This window comes from Heliangelus exortis, chromosome Z, assembly GCF_036169615.1.
Source record: "Heliangelus exortis chromosome Z, bHelExo1.hap1, whole genome shotgun sequence".
Classification (NCBI taxonomy): domain Eukaryota; kingdom Metazoa; phylum Chordata; class Aves; order Apodiformes; family Trochilidae; genus Heliangelus; species Heliangelus exortis.
The window spans coordinates 64,125,579-64,143,606 of NC_092454.1; the positions used below are offsets into that span (position 1 = coordinate 64,125,579).

An 18,028-nucleotide genomic window follows, 5' to 3' on the forward strand; every position below is an offset into this window, starting at 1 on the left:
GAAGATATAAAAAAGGTTGAGGAAAGAGTTAGAAAATAGAAAACAGGGAGAAAAGTGTATTGAAAGGTTCCTGGTGAGGATAAAAGGGACAAACACCTGCAAAAAGTATAGAAATAGGAAAGCAGCAAAGATCAGAATCACAGTAACTTCTTCTTTCAAAAATACACATAAAAATAATTATTTACCATCTACTTTAGATAAGCTGTGAATGAGAGCTCCTTTTTCTCTCTCAGAGTCCATTCTTGTTATGATTAGTATCTGCAAGAAGAAAAGTACAAGAAACTCTAGTTCTGTAAAAAAAAATATTTCTTCATCTGCATACATCTTTCTTTCTCCTTTGCACAGGAGGTAGGAGATGGACTAAATAGGTGGCAAAAACGAAAACCTTGGAGTTTTCAAGAATGACAATCACAGAATCATAGAATATCTCAAGCTGAAAGGGACCCATAAGGATCATCGAGTCCAACTCCCTACGCTTCACTGGAATATCTAAAACTAAGCCATATGACTAAGAGCATAACCCAAATGCTCCTTGACCTCTGGCAGGCTTGGTGCCACAACCACTTACCTGAGCAGCCTGTTCCAGTGACTGACCACCCTCTCAGTGAACCTTTTCTTAACATCCGAGCTGAATTTCCCCTGATGTTGCTTCATTCCATTTACTCGGGAAATTAATCTTAAGGAAGTTGTAGACTGTGATGAGGGCACCTATCAGCTTTTCTTCTCCAAGCTGAAAAAAACCAAGTGATCTCAGCCATGCCACATAAGTCTTCTCCTCGAGGCCTTTCACTGTCTTGGTTGCTTTCCTCTGGATGCACTCTGAGATAGTTCAATGTGGTTTTTTTTTTGTTTGGTTTTTTTTTTTTTTTTTTTTTTTTTTTTGTGTGTGTGTGTGCCCAACAACTGTACAACAGTACTTGAGGTGGGGCTGCACCAGTGCAGTATAGGCAGGGACAATCACCTCCCTCAGCTGGCTCACTGTGCTGTGCCTGATGTGCACCAGGACAGGGTTAGTTGTTTTGGTTGCCAATGCACACTGCTGGCTCATATTCAATTTGCCATCAACCCAGATCTCCAGATCTTTCTCTGTGGGGTTGCTCTCGAGACTCTTGTCCCCCAGTTCATTTGTCTAACCAGATCTACTCCATGCCAGGTACAAAATCCAGCAGTTGCTCTTGTAAAATTTCATATGGTTGGTGACTGCCCAGCTCTGTAGCCTATCCAGACCTATCTGTAAGCACTCTCTAACCTTGAGGGGACCTACAGCTCCTGCTAATTTATTATCAGGAGGATAATCATCAAACTCTCTTACTGTGCATTTGACTCCTGCATCCTGGTAATTTACAAAACCATTAAAGAGCAGTGGCTTTAAAATTGAGACACTGGGGACTGACAGCCAGTTTGAGGTACGCCCATTTACTATAAATTTTTGAACCTGACCCAGCACCCACTTGCTTAATGCATTGTGGATTTGTGTAGGTGTGTGTGCTAGACAGTTTATACAGAATTATTATTGATCCAGACAGTACCAAGAGTTTTGATAAAACCAAAAAACCACCACACCCACCAGCTTTGCTTGGTCAGCTAAATGGGTGACCTTGTCATAAAAGGAAATTCAATTTTTTAAGCAGGACATTCCTCTCATGAAACTGAGCATGACCAATCACTGCGTTGTCTCTTACGTATTTTTCAGCAATTCCCAGAATAACCTTCTCCATCACTTTATCAGGCACAAAAATGAGCCTGACAGATCTGTAGTTACCAGGTCTTCCTTCTCACCCATCTTGAAAATTGGAATATTTGCCAGCTTTCAGATGGCCAGGATTTCCCCAGACCCCCAAGACAGTTGGAATATAATGGAGAGGTTCCGCAATTACACTGGACAGCTCTTTCAGTACCCTGGAATGAATCCCATTGGACCCCATAAATTTATGGGGAACAGATAGAGCAGCAAGTGTTAAACAAGTTGAGAGTTGACTGGGAGTTTATCATCCCTCCAGACTTCCAGCTCCAGGGGCTGGGGTGTTGTAGACACTGTTGAAGACAAGGTGAAGAGGGTGTTAAATATCTCTGTTTTTTTATATCCCTATTTGCTCATTGAGCAAGAGACCAATGTGATCTTTAATTCTTCTTTTGCTTTTAACATTTTTAAAAGCCCTTTTTGTTATCCTTTCATCTTGCTGGCCAGCTTGAACTGTAATTGAGCTTTGGCATATGAATTTTCTCCCGACAGTGGTAAACAGCACTTCTGCAGTCCTGCATTTCCTGTCCTTTATTCCAGTGTCTGTTTCTGCCTGGAAGATTTCCATTTGTTCTACAGGAAGATCACTGCTCAGCCAAGCTGGACTTCTGCCCTTTTGCTTGGCTTCTAACACTTTGGAATTGCCTGCTCCTCTGCTTTTAAGAGAGGGCAGTGAACAGCACTCCTGGACCCCAACACCTTCCCAGGGGATCTTACTAAATAGCTCCTTCAGCAGCCTGAAGTCTGCTTTCTCCATAGCTGGGGTCAAAGTTTCTCTGGTGTTTTTTCACCTATCACCAATGATTTGAAACTGGGAGTATGTGTTCATTACAAGAGTTGAAGAAACAATATCATAGAAGACATCAGTATCAGAATTCAGTTTTATAAACAAAGCCATACTAGAAAAAATCTTAAATGTGAAAATTGGAATAAAAATAAAAAAAGCTATTTTAAGATACCGTCTAAAGACACTATGCCACCTTCTTACAGTTGTACTACACAGATTATAACATTAGAGGCATTATCACTGGGGAGACAAAACTTAAAGAGATCTAGAACTCAGCCTGCAAGACTGTGAGGAACCAGAGGGAGGTATTAAATGTACTGCTGAAGTAACCAGAAAGATTTTTCTGACCATAAATGGACTACACTGAAGTGTTCCTGCCAGAGAATCTGATCTCTGAGACTCGTCAAATACTGCTTAAGATGAAAATGTTGAAAAGATTTAGAATCTACAAAACTGATACAGTCTCAAAATATGGCTACCAGAGAAGGTGTTTATACTAACCACTGCTTCAACCAATAGAAACTGAACTTGCACTACATCAGCTGCCTGAGTATGTAAAGAAGAACATGTACACACAGAAAGGATTTACACCTTACTTTCAAATAGAATGATCTCTGAACCTTTATGCTATTGTGTAGATACAGGGCACATAACACTGTCTAACTCTTAAGATATATAGATGCAAGATAATTATATATGTAAATATTAAGTATGTTACATCTTGTCTGAAAAGAACTTCTGGATATAAGTCAGACTGACAAGATCAAGGCAAATTTCTATTTCCTTACATCACTGCACAGAGCAGCTACCTGGAAACACACTGGTTCGTTTAAACCAGTTTTGGACAACCACATTTTAAGAAGCAGACCTCCTTTCTCATAAGCCATAAAACAGTGTGCTCATTACATGTTGTGAGCTAGACAACATTTTAGTTTTGTTCTGTCTAACAACGAGCACAATGGATAATGAAACAGAAAATAAATTGTTAATAAATTACACCCACAATTAATGGGTGTAATTGATTAGAACCTCATCTGAATTCAAGATTAAATAATGCAAATTGTTTTATAGTTCCTTAATAGGGGCTGCTTAATGAGACAATATCAAGGCTTACTCTCTGTTTGGAGGCACACAAAAGTAGTGACTATGGCTGAGAGCTAGTGCTACTTAACACTTATTTATTAATTCTTATTCATATGGAAAATAAGTGCCATCTGCTTTTATAAATATCATCATTCTATGAATTCATTATTTATAATTAAAAACACAGAAAAACCCTCCAAAACATCAGCTCATTCTTTCCTCTTATGTTGCTCTCCAATCTGCTTTCTATCTCCATGTCCATTTTCTTTCTGTATTTTTTTCATAGCTCCTGAGATAGAGTGATACTATGTGGTCTGGATGAATTTTCAATATATATAAAGGGCCTGAAAATTTATCTCAGTGTTTGCAGTTGCTACCAGAACATTCAGATGCTTAAATAAAAAAAAAAATAATATGTATGACTTCACATATACCTACATCATCACAATGCCATCTTGCTTCCAAGATGTTTGTTTCTTCCATTCCATTAGCAACTTCTTGCTAATGAAGGAGATGTCTCAATATAATCCTTCATCAATAATAATTTTAGCGAATAAAAGGATACTGAATTGTCATATTTCACATCATATTAACTGACAGTGATGTAATGGGACAGGAAATGGCTTATTCAACAAAACTTTCACTTCACATTAAAACCAGAATATTCCTTCTGCCTATTCTGGCTCATTGAAACCTATCTCTGAACATCAGAGAACAGAAAACAATCTTATAATAATGAATACAACAATATATATTCTCACAATACATGAGTATGCATGCATGACCTTCAGTTTAAGTCACGCAAGGAACTCAACACTCAGGAGAGTTATAGTTAAAAATCTTTAAAAAAATCCTATCTAATGGAGTTCAGAAGAAAAGCAGAATTGTCACTGAGCTGACATAAAGATGACAAAGCTGTCATATGTCTCTTAGTACAGCTTAATCCTAGCACCACAAAACAAAATGCATTACTCTTAAGAAGGAGAAAATTATGCTGAAATCATCTTAGAGGACTATTGAAGGACAGACACCAAGACAATCAACACCATTTTGTATTGGCTTCTTCATTTCCATTTTAAATTCATGGGGGGTGCACAATAAACTATTATATTTTTTTTAGGAAAGTTTAATCGAAGGATGTTCAGAGCTCTTAGTGCAACTCTTAACTAAAAAGAAAGTGGAGTATGGAAACAAGTGAAATAGATGAAAGTAAGCTTCAGCTACTCGTGTTACTTTGCTGTGTGTTCAACAGCGTAAATTCTAATCTAAACAGTCAGGACACTTGAAAGATGTGGTAAATATTCTTTAAATAAATAGCAAATTTTCTGCAAAGGCAACTGGCATATTGCACCGTGTGGTGTCTCCCAAAATATTCACATATCCAGAAAAAAACAGTATCTTCAGGTAACTCGAATCACCTCCACAACTCTTATCTTCCGTACCACACTTATTCTTCATGGATATTTGCATCTTATATAATTATAATGCCAGAAGATTGGCCTGATAAATGGGTTAAGCAGAGGCCATCTGTGAATAACAAAACTCATATTCCATTGTGTGTATTCTTGGAGCCACACTGTACCAAGTATACAATCCTGATTTGTGCTGTGATTCTCTTTGCACCAGAAACAGACCAGAAAAACAACGCCACCTGGTACAAGCAAACTGGCAACCATGCAGTAATTTTAGAACTTGTATGCCTGTTATTTCAATCATTCAACAAGGGGAGATTTGATCAAACAGAAACCTGAACTGCTCATGATAGAGGTCTTAAACTCTGTTATCCTTATTTAACAGAGACTATGAGTTGGAAAGGTAATTATAAAACTTTCTTCCATAAACCAACTCTTGTTGAAAGATGGTTTTATAAATATTCACATAGTTTGGAGCAGTTTTGTTTGCTTGGAGAAACTGCTTACATTATTAACCTTAACACTGTGTTCCTTTCCATTGCTTTGCATCCAATTTAACATTTGACTCTGAAGTTCTGTTATTTTGGGATTTGTTTCATGCTTTTTCTGGCTGCTGTACTGTACAATCTTCAGCTGCCTCCAGATGTTATTCAAACAGGATTCTAAGATGTTTTTATAGATATCCTTTGCCTTGGATAAATAACCTGTTAATAAAGTAACAAAGTAATTGCAGGGTCAAAAGATAATTGCCAAGGTTTGTGTTTAATCTACACATAAATTTAAAATTTGTGTGAAGATATCTTGCACAAAAAAAAAAAAAAAAAGAAAAGAAAAGAAAAATTAGTGGCTCATCAATATGAAAGGACACTATTGCTACAAATCAGATACATAAATAGCATTTATAAAACTGTTGTAACTCCTGTATATTATCTGTTATGTGACAGATATTATAGATATCTGCCAGAATTACAGAACATTGCATTCTATAGCTGCAAAGTTTCTTTTGTTAATTTAACTGTGCTTATACTAAATAACAACTTTATATTCTCACTGTGCAAAGCTTTATTTGCCCTGCGTTTTCATCACTCTTCATATTATCACAACTACTTCTCAAGTCTGAATGATGTCTTTTGTATATAGTAAATGGTGAACAATACTGGGTTATTTGAAAATCCACAGAGAAAAAATACATCTATGATAACTACGTGATGAGTGACACAGCACAGAACAACATCACTGCAACAGTGAGGACCCCAGGGCCTACTTAGAATCTGGCTCCATTTTTTTTTTCATTTTTTTTTTTTTTTCAGTTTTTTTTTTTCATTTTTACTTGTGCAGTTTCCTGTGTGAGGTGCTGCTGCGATATGGAAGGACAGGTGCTGCATAATTCTGAAATAGCTTTTGCTACAACAGAACAGAGGAGGAACAACTGGTCATTTGTCTCCCTCCTATCATCCTACATTGTTTATAGTAATCATAAAAAAGAATTCCACTTATCATTCTAGTTATACATAAATTCTGTATTTTCTTCCAAGTGCCTTGTTGCTAGAAATATTTAAAGGACCATAAAACAATTTCTATTCCCCATAGGTCTACCTATGGTAGATGTTTTCTGCTTTAGGGAAAGACCCTCCATCAAGGGATAATTCAGAGTGACTCAGGTTAGATGCTCTGAATCACTTTATCTGTTATAAAAAAGAGGGAGTTTCACTTTTCTAGCATTCAGAGTTAAATTCAGCTCCTTATGAATGCATTCTAATACATCTGAAAATTTACAATATACAACTATGTGAGTTTAGCAAGCATGGCATTATCACTTTATGCATAAAACTGGGTTACAACTAATTTTCACGTTCCGAATTTGAACGCGTAAAACCAGAAAAGCTCAGAAAGTATTTCCGTGTGAGTTCAGTGCTGAAGACTGGACCTTAAATTCAAAGTCCCTACCTTATCATATTTTAGATAACATTTCAAATTTTGCTTAAAATACATTCAGTTTTAATTTCCTCATTTCCAAGCAGCCTAAGAATATTTTTTTTTATTGTTCCACACTTGGAAAAGGTAGATTGTAAATAACAAGGAAGCTGACAAATGTGTGTTTTGAGAAATTGATGTTTCTCCGTTTCCAGTGATAATTTTTCATTCTAATATGCAAGACAACACATTACAGAAGTGGAAGCTTTTTTGAACATTTTGTAGAAAAATTAATATAAAAACATAAAGAGCCATATATTAGTCATGAACTGAGCATACACACTACCAAAGTACAATCTTCAGTGAGTTCATTTCTAATGATGGAACAAAATAAGCAAGCAAACGTGGTTGAAAATCATACTGAAGATGCCACTGGCAAAGAATCACAGCCTACAAACATGAAGGATGGACTGAAGAATACACACCTTGGGTTTCTGGGTATCATTATTCACTATTAAATACAAACCTATTGCTGTGTCCAAGCCACATGTTAAAAGAAGATCTCGAACTGTCACCAGCAGGTGCACCAGAGCTGCATGTCTGAACAGCACGATCTCATTCTCATCTATTTTACCTTTGAAAATAAAAACACAAAAATTTGAGAAATCAGGCTATACATGTGTAATTAATCTAAAAGATCCTGGTATCTCAGAATTTTCATTAAACACACTTAAGCAGACATAATCTTGAGAAGCTGGGTCTGGTACTCTTGGAAAACAGCTAATGATGTAGTATAATTTTTCCCATGTCATCTGTCCCAGGGCAAGTGTTTTTGAAAGGTATGTAGGGATAGATGCTTAAGGAAGGGATAACAGTTTCCCAAGTTGTGCCATAAAATTAATACTGCCTTACTGATTTTAGTACTGGAATCTTTAAATATATATGGAAACAGCTAAATTTCTCATCTTTTGGTCCATTTAGTTTACTCATCAGATTAGTCAAATCACTAATTTTTTCAACAGCACTGTGATTCCATCTAACCTGTTTTACAAAGATTTCAGAACTCTCTCCAATAAAAATTATTATCTACCAATCAGTGCAACTTTGTAGCACTTATAACCACAAAATGAGCATTTACAGAATCTTTCCAACAAATTTTAAACAATAAAACTCACATTCTCTATGGCAAATTTGGATCCAGCAAGTCTTCACATATGAGAAAAATTCCTATTGTCTAGTTTCTTAACTTCTGATAGCAACTTTCTCTCACCAAATTAGCTTCTCCTGATGAAAATCTTAACCTTCTCTGAGAAAGAAAATTTGGAAGACATCTGCTTCTTCTTGGATCCATAGAGTAAATGGAATAATTTATGAACTACTTATTCTGTGTTATGTAACAATTCTCAATAAATCTTCAAGGACTTGATTGAACAGGGAGGAACAACTGGTCTGAAGAAAGAAGGCATTTTTGGGAATAGCACACAGAGAGTGATGCAGTTCAGCATCTTAGGAAAGGAAGTATGTGCCTGGTGCAGAGTAAGTGGACTAAATAATAAAAAGCATACATTCAAAATGCTAAAAGTGGCTGAAAAAGATAATTAAAGAATAAATGACTGATAACGGAATTACCGAATGAGATGCAACAAGTGAAAAAAAAATCAGCTAGTTCTGTGAACTGGTATCAACACACATTTTAATTAAAAAAGTCAAGTGAAGTACTTAGGAAGTAAAAATCAAACTTACAAAACACAGCATACCAAAGCATTAGCAGGAAATACCATGGAAGACAATTATTCTCTATCAAAAGACAGAAAGTGACTGTTCATCTCTGTCAGTCAAAGTGCTGACACTGAAGGACTAGAACTGCTCTTGACATTACTTGTAAAAACTCAGTAAGGAAAACAGGCAATTTAGAAACAAAGCAAGAGAGTAAAAAGCACTTTTTACAGTAAAAAATTGGAGTATTTGGTGATATTTGGTGCAAAAAGAAAGGACCAGCAGTGGAAGTTCAATAATATCCTAGTAAGTCACTTTTTAATATGTTCACTGAATGACTAATTAAAGAAATGAATGAATGGATTAATAAGAAACTGAATCAGCATATTCTAGAGTAAAAATTGGATATTGCACAACTATTTAAAACCAGGAATGCAGCAGAAGAGTTAAGGAAGTTACTAGGGAGGTTTTGGAATTTTCTACACAGTTAGAAAAATACTAATTAGGAATGGATTGTAAATGCTATTGTCTTCCTCATTTATGTGTTAATATGGATCTTCCAGCAAGAAAATTTTAATTTCCTTCTGCTTATTTACTGGGGAAAAAATGCAAGTCTCCCCTTGCACTTCACTGTCTTTTCAGTGCAGATGATAACAGCTACATCAACCTGACCTGAGCAAAAAGATTTTATTCCTTTCCTTGAGCTGTAGCTGAACAATCCAGCTATTTCATAGGTCCATCTTGTGTTCAACTACAGTTTGAAAAACAAGGTATAGGTAAGTATTGCCCATTCCTCAGAAAACACTTTCCCTTAAGAGCAAGATGACTCTTTGCCTTTTCAGTATTTTAGCTACTGAATATTTTCACTGATTTAATTGCTGTCATTTTAGCAGCTAGTAACATACTGCACAGCTAATCTACAGTTCCCTGAAGTCTGAATGAGCATGCCACAGCACATAAAACTGCATCTGAGAGGATATAAGTTTTCTTACACATATCTTGCATTAAAATGTAGACTCCTACATACTTTTTCCCTTCATCTAGAGAAGCAGTAGTAGCTCTCTGTATACTTTTCTAAGCATTGTTTTCCTCTCTGTATTTCACCAATACAGATATTGAGTTTCTTCCTCATATTTGTAAAGATGTTTATTTTTATCTGAGCTCCCTCAAATTAAGATAATGCTGTCACTGACAAATTTAATATGGTAGTTCTATAGGTCACACACTGTCATTCTGCAGAGACCACTAACATTTTTTTGTTTGCCTTGTCTTTTATTTGTAATTTCATTATCATCAGCTTTGAAAAAAACAGATCCATCATCCGAAGCAATAAAGTTTAGATAGTTAAAGTTTGTCACATAATTCATAATATAAAAGCCTGGCAAGTAATAGACTGCCTGGAATGTTATGCCTACAAGGTGAGCAGAAAAACTCAAAAAATAATTGATATATTTTAAAATAATTGATATAATTTTAATAATTGATATAATTGATATATTGAATAGCTTTCTAAGTCTTCCTCAAACACAATCTGTAGTTTGCTGTGAGGTTTTCCTAACCCTCTCTATATCTATAGCAAAAAATCTTAATAGGGAGTAACAGATTTGCTGGCTTTTTTTCTTTTTTTCTGTTTTTGTGGACTTTTCATATGCCACATAAGAAAGAAGTGAAGTCAGAAAGAATCCAAGTTAATATGAATTTTTTTCCTTCTCATTTCTAATATAGGCTTAGCATTTTGTATCATACAGGTGTGACAAACAGTAACTACTAAAAAGAAAGAAACAACAAAGCGGCAGGGTTTTATTTTAAAATTTATCACCAAAAAAATAATTTCAACATTGTTTGCTAAATAAGGAGCATTTCCAAAGCTTATCTAAAATATTTTAAAATTAAATTTAATTAGCTTTTTTTTTTTTCCTTTTTTTTTTTTTTTTTTTTTTTCTCTTCTTCAGTATTCAGGTTAATAAATGCAATGCTGAAGAACTAGATGAAGTTCTGGAAATAAAAGAGAAAATCAGGTACTGTAAATCTACAAGATAAACTGCTGGAAGTTTTTCCATTATTTTACCAAACAACTTGAATCTTGTGTCACCAATTAAATCTTTATTAGTACTAAAAAAGAAAAAAAACCTAAAAGACATACCTTCATTAAAACGATCACATAACACTTTCTCTTGCTGTTTTAGGAAAAACCTTGTATGATCAAACTGAATGCTGTCAAAGCTCCAGTTAACAGAAGCAAGTACACCCAGATGTGTCAAATCTTTCAGAACAGGTGTGGCTGCTTCTTCCAAGAGGCAGTATGCCTGGCATTGGCTTTCTGAATGGCACAACAAGCAAAACATAATGGTAAACAAAACATAATGGTAAATTTTGGTTTTATATACTACTACAGGACAGCAATAGACCTAGCATAACACAAGCAATACTGACTTCTTTATAATATTAATAGAAAAACGTTTGCTAGACCAGGTGCTTCCTGAGTGGTAGGATTAAAGAGATTGTCACAGCAGGCAATCATGTTATTCCATGCATTTCATAAAGTCATCAAACTACTTGATGAAAAAGTAGGATCTTCTACTATTTTGACTGTCACTAGGATTGCACTATTATCCCATTGCTATAAAACCATCTTTTACTTTGTTCTCTGAATTTATACTTACTGCCTTTACATCCACTTGCTACTATAACTTCAACTTAAACTGTTTGCTAATATTTACCTCATGTCTTTGTCTATCAAGGTTAAACAAGTCAACTCTTAGTCCCCTTGTGCTTTCATACTAACAGTTCTTAAAATCATCTGGGTGGCTGTTTTACAATTATTTCAAAATTAAAAATTATTGGTATTATTGGTATTATCATCCATGACAAAGCTGTCAGTTGCTGGATGAGTTGAAAGGGATGTCCGTTTCCTCAGGCAAGGAGATAAAACTTTTCCATACTCACTTTTTAAAATTATATTTGAAGATCAACAAGATCAGATCTCCGTGATTCTCCATTTTGAAAGACTTACTATTATTTTTCAAAAATACTTTCAATTGATCTATATAAATGATGTAATTTGATTATCAGCTGACTTAACTTCACTTGCTCAATGAACTACTTCATGAGACCAATTAATAATATAGTATTTTTAAGCATTCTAAAAAAAAAATACATTACTATGTGCAATTTTCAGCCTTTATGGAAACAGGTCAGATACTGCAGTATTTTGGATGCACACTGCATAGTTTCATTCAGGAATTCCTGTATTAATGTTTCATTTTCTTTTAAAAGTGTATTTCTACTCGTACATCTTCAGCGTTCCACTCTTAAGTAAAACCCTTGTCTGAATCTTTCTAAGATTTTTTTTGGCCACAGGCTTGTGTTGCTAAAGAAATTTTCCCTCTTGTGCAAGGCCACCATGATGGAACATTCTGTATTCCAGTATATAATAGAACATCCAGTCCCAACAAATACTTATTGTGCAAAATGCTAAGTTTTGTTTTGACAGCACAAAAGGTCTAAATTCAAGGTCTTGCTTCAAGGTTTATTAAAAAAAAGTATTAAAACATAAGCTTATGGATGTTCATGTGATCCCCATCTCAGATAGAACAGATTAAAATAACATTCTACTCTTTCACTGGTATATTGAAAGAAACTGCCATTAAGCACATGGTTGGCCTGAATGTATTTCTATATAAAACCAAACTAATCTGTGCTGGGCCTATAACTTTCTAGCTCTGTTTGTGCTTAATGTGAGGCTGTGAAAATATCTTTGATAAATATCTTCTATGTTCTTCAGCATAACAGAATTGCTGTTAGTGCACAGTCTTTGCTTCAGTGCTTGAAAAGCACAACAGCAAGGCTCCACAGGGTAGGGCTTACCCATTTATTAGATAGATAATTTATTAGATAAATAGTGGATGACTACTGTTTTAAAGGCATTTCCTACCAAAAGTATTGCAAATCCCTTCTGTCCCCAGTTCTCTCATTTAGTCATTCACCAAAAAAAAAAACCAACAAAAAACCAAAAAACCAAAAACCCCAAGAACCCCCCAAAAAACCCAAACCAACTTGAGGGCATTAATTGATGTGAAGAGATTAATGTTCACTGATTTAGGTCAGATATAACTTAACGGCTGCATTCATTTTGCATGCAATTTGCTTTAGCCTAAGGATGGAGATCAATAGCCTGCTCTCACACTTGTGTGAAAAATAAATACTCATCTTCTTGGAAGTGTTTTCAGTCACAAGGAGCAGAGACTACATCTAATAATTTCTGTACTTGTCTGAGTAGTACAATCCAAGATAAAATTTTATTGCAAATCTATGTTAAATAAAGCATATTGAAAGACAATATACCCGATGCTTGAATATCAACTGTGACGCTGTCCTCATTCTCTTGTTCTTTTTCCTCTGTCCTTATGGTCTCACAAACAGAACTGTCCTCTTTATGGATATGTGTATGTTCTTCTTCAGGCTGTAGCACTAAATCATTAAAGAGCAATGAACATTTAGGTAGAAGTATCGTGGAACCAGCTCAGTGAATAAGAAAACAGTGCTGTAAATGAAAATACAAGCACAAATTTTCAAGATAAGTAGTTTCTACAACACATACATTCTCTTTTAGCAAACTTCATTATTGTTTTCATGGGTTTATGTAGTATGGAAAAACATCAAGAGAGAGATGAGGCACTATCAGACTTCACAGCCTAAGAAGTCTAACAATATCAGTCTCCTCCTCCTTAGGGCAGAAATACAGAGCTGGGAAAATTAAGGAGCTGGTATTATTGCCCTGTAATAGAGCTCCAGTGGGAAACTCATATGCCTTTATGTGGAGAAAAAACATGTATGTGAAGAAAGATGCTGCTGAGTATAAGGAGCTCAGACTATGAAAAATATCTTGGTACGTGTGAATTGAAAAGATTAGATACTGTAAGTGACCTAGAAAGAACATGGAAGCTGCAAATGACAGGGGAAAAATACTTATTCAAAATAACTTCTCCTGTCTTTTATCTATCTTTTTTTAATATGTTTGTCTTTCTAAGTCTCCTTCCCTTCTTCTTCATAAATACTGAGGCATGAGTAACAGTTTCTGCCCACAAAGCTTCCTTTGGCAGCTCTTTCTCTGTTTCTGAGAGGGCTTCTGGCTGAATAGGTGTCTCTTAAATATGACTGATTTTTTCAAGTTAAGAATACCAGTTTCCTTCGATAACAACTGATTATACAGAGAACAAAAGAAAATTACTTTTTTTTTCTAGTTAAGTTAAAAAAGAAATTCCTGATTTTAAAAAACTTTAGAGGGTTCAAAATTGGATTATATTTCCATTTCTACTTAGTCCTGTGTATTTGCTGAACTAAATATGATATACAATTACATCCTTAGAAACCAAGCCAGACAAAAAAGCCAATATAGAAAGAGCCATATAAGTGATAGCATTATTAATTTCAGTTAAATTTATAATCATACTTAATAAAAACCTTTTGTTATTACAAAAAATATAAAGTAATCATCATTTCTATGTGATGAGGCCTATATATTTTAATATCTGCTCTATATATCAGATATAACTGATCTGAAACACTGGGGTTTACCTATAAACGTTTTCTAAACTGGATTTAACTTTTTTAAACTTCTGCATGTAATACAGCTTGTCTTCCAATACTACTGCATTTCTTGTTACGAAATGCAGTTCAAAGAAGAGTTCACTAGATGGTAGCATAAAACTTGAGTTCAGCGTCTTGAGCTCACACTTCAGAATTTTTGTTTTCTGAGTCTTTCAGGCATGCCTACCAGTGCCAGTAACACATTGATACTACCAAGAAATAATTTAATCCACAAGATTACATATTTTTGCAATTAAATAAATATTCCAGTTTTATAGGAAAAATGCTGAAAGCTTTCATGTAAAAATTTTAATATTTTTATACATATAACTGAAACACAAAAATCTGCCACACAACTCCAAAAATTGAAATTTCATTATTGAACACTTCCAGGGATGAGGCATCCACAGCTTCTGTAGTAAACCTGTTCCATTGTCTCACAACACACACAGCAACAATCTCACCCTAATGCCTAACCTAAATCTTCCCTCTTCCATTTCAAAGCCTTTCCCCCTTGTCCTACCACCTCAAGTCCCTCCCCAGGGACTTTTCACACTTAAAATATTTGAAATAGAATTTTACTTCTTGTTCTTGTCCGTGCTATGTTAGTTGCACAAAATTAGGAGTATTGGTAACTATGGTTTGACAGCAAGAACAGGTAGGCTGGAAGGAATAGAGAGTTTGTCTGAGTTTGTCTGAGTTTGTCTAATCAGTTTGTCTGATTAGATTAGGAAAGTTAAAGCCTTGATAGAATTAAATCTGACCAGGGATATCAAGGGTAACAAGAAAATCTTCTACAGGTGTGTCAGCAATAAAGGGAGGCCTAGGGATAAGGGGGCCCTCTGCAAAAGGAAACAGGAGACCAGCTACCCAGGATATGGAGAAGGCTGATACTCAACACCTTCTTTGCCTCAGTCTTCACTATGAAGGACTCAGGCCACACCACCCAAGTCACAGAAGATAAAGGCAGGGAGTGGGAGAATGAAAAACTATTCCTGTTAGGGGTGGTCAATTTCATCTAAAGAACCTGAAGGTGCACAAGTCCAGGGGACCTGAAGACAGGCACCCACAGGTCCTGAGGGAAATGGCAGATGAAGTTGCTAAGCCACTATTCTTCATATTTGAAAAGTTGTGGCAGTCCAGTGAAGTTCCCAAGGACTGGGAAAGGGGAACACAATCCCCATTTTGAGAAAAAAGAAGAAAGGAAGACCCACAAGATCTACAAGCCAGTCAGTCTCACCTCGGTGCCTGGCAAGACCATGGAGCAGACCCTCCTGGAAACCTTGCTAAGGCACATGAAAAACAGAGATGATTTGTTAACAGCCAACATGGCTTCACTAGATGCAAATCCTGTCTGGAAAATTTAGTGCCCTTCTACATGGAGGTTACAGCATTGGGGGAAGAGGGACTAATATAATCTCTCTGGCTGTGGGAAAAGCTTTAGCTGCTGTTCAGAGATAACATCTTTTTCTCTAAAATGGAAGGACATGGACTTGACAGACAGACCACTCAGTGGATAAGGAATCAGCTGGATGGTGGCAAACAGTTGCAGTCAACAGCTTGATGTCCAAGTGGAGATGAGTGACAAATGGTGTGTCTCACAGATTGGTATTGAGAGCAGTGCTGTTTAACACCACTGCAGTGACATGGACATTGGGATTGAGTTTACCATCAGCAAGTTTGCAGATGACATTGAGCTGTGTGGTGTGGTTGATACACTGGAGGGCAGGGATGCCATCCAGAGTTGAGAGGTGGGCCTGTGCAAATGGCATGAAGTTCATTAAGGCCAAGTGCAAGGTTTGGCATGTGGCTTGAGGCAATTCCACAGGAGAAAGGGCTGAGGGCAGCCCTGAGGAAAGGACGGGGGCGTGTTGGTTGATGAGAAGCTCAATATGAGCTGGCAATGTGCACTTTCAGCCCAGAAAGCCAACTGTATTCCGGGCTGCATCAAAAGAAACATGGCCAGCAGGTTCAAGGGAGGTGATTCTCTTCTCCTCTGCTCTCAAGAGACCTGGAGTACCGTGTCCAGTTCTGAAGCCCTCAACACAAGAAGGGCATGGATCTCTTGGAGTGAATCATAAAGAGAGCTGTGAAGATGATCAGAAGGCTGGAACAACACTCCTATGAGGACAGGCTGAGAGATCTGGGGTCATTCAGCCTGGAGAAGAGAAGACTCCAGGGAGACCATATAGCAGCCTTCCAGTACTGGGAGGGGGCCTAAAAGAAAGTACAAGGGAGAATGTTTTTAAATTGGAAGAGGATAGGTTAGACAAGATATTAGGAAGAGAATGAGTAAGCTACTGGCAGAGCAGCTGTGGATGCCCCATCCCTGGAAATGTTCAAGGCCAGGTTGCATAGGGCATTGAGCAACCTGATCTAGAGGGAGGTGTCCCTGTATATGGTAGGGGGGCTGGACTCAGATGATCTTTAAGGTCCCTTCCAACCCAAACCATTCTATAATAATATGATAACTACAACCAACTTGATAAATACAACTGATGAATATTTCTCCAATGAGGTCAGGAGATCTGATTCAGAATAAGTGGACAGAAGAGAGCCCCTGGGGTAAGCATTTACTTTGTCAGAATAGTATTAAATTCAAATATTTATTTTATTGAAAACCACTTTATACCACCAGAAAATCCCCAAACTCAAAATAAAATCACCTCACCATCCAAGAGAAACAAAACCCCCTGAGATACCTAAAAAATAAAAGGCAAGATTCTTAGCTGAAATTCAGCTACATTGAAGATCATGAAAATGTTACAACTGGCTTTAGAAAATATTTTTCCTTATAAATCTACTGCAATGAGCTACCATATGTGGTAACTGATAGAAGAGAGCAGAATTAAAAGTGAAAAGATGGCAGGATAAAATGGTTCACGTACCTTTTGCAGGACTGTCAACATAATTTTCCCCATCTCTTTGGGTGAGTGTATGTTTAGATCTCAGCATGATAAAGTTGCTCAGATCAGAATCATCATTTCCCCACTTTGTAGGAAGTTGAAACGATGAAGGCTCTTGATCACTGGGTGAGTTGCCTTGTTTAAATGACTCTTCTTTACTGGTGACAGATTCATATGATTGGGGTTCTTTTTTATCTTGGTTCAAGAAGTAAACTGCTTCTTCCAAATTATTTTGTTTTATACTTCCTCCAGTAATGTCTTCCACAGATGTATTTATACTGTGGACCTTGGCAGGTGATGCAGCACTCACATGGGGAGCAAAGTGCTGCTTTTGAGTCTGTGGTGACAAGTCAAGATTAATTACTTTCTCTGACTGATGTCTTTCAGCAGAAAGCAGCTCCTGGCTAGTTATGTAAGTATTCTCCTCAAGCCATTCTAAAAAACAAAATTTAATTTTTCTACTGCAACTTGCTCCTGGTTGGAGTTAATTATTTTGGACAATTATAGAGAAAGCATTTTTTTCATTTCTTCTTTCTGCCTTCTTAAACCTTTAGAATATGCTACTAGAAAATTTGGATTGATTGCTCCTAAGTACAAGCTTTCAGTGCTGAGAAACCAAAGTCCATGCTGCTGTTTGGAAAAGTTCTCACCATCTGCCTAGTGCTTCCTGGTGTTAAAATTCTTGTTATTAAAAGGGATGCAACACATTTCATTAGGAGGAAAGATTTAAAGATTAAAGTTGTATTTTCTTTTTTTTTTTTTTAGGAAAAAAAAAAGTAAAGCATGTAATTACCTCCCTCTAAAGATATGCGATTTTTTGCACTGCTGCTGCACATCCGTGTTAAACACAGTAACTAAACATTTTATGATATGAAAAAAA

General features: G+C 36.2%; 1 protein-coding gene across 1 annotated transcript in view; it reads right to left on the minus strand.

Annotated features, from left to right (window-relative positions):
- Positions 1-18,028, minus strand: part of SHOC1 (shortage in chiasmata 1) — a 58,229-nt gene that overhangs the window by 17,068 nt on the left and 23,133 nt on the right. The window contains exons 13-18 of the mRNA XM_071731153.1: positions 17,131-17,583; positions 12,998-13,123; positions 10,797-10,973; positions 7,464-7,571; positions 5,540-5,727; positions 186-258 (exon numbers count right to left, since the gene is read on the minus strand). Of these exons, the coding sequence (XP_071587254.1) occupies positions 186-258; positions 5,540-5,727; positions 7,464-7,571; positions 10,797-10,973; positions 12,998-13,123; positions 17,131-17,583 (1,125 nt within the window). The remainder of the gene's footprint in view (positions 1-185; positions 259-5,539; positions 5,728-7,463; positions 7,572-10,796; positions 10,974-12,997; positions 13,124-17,130; positions 17,584-18,028) is intronic.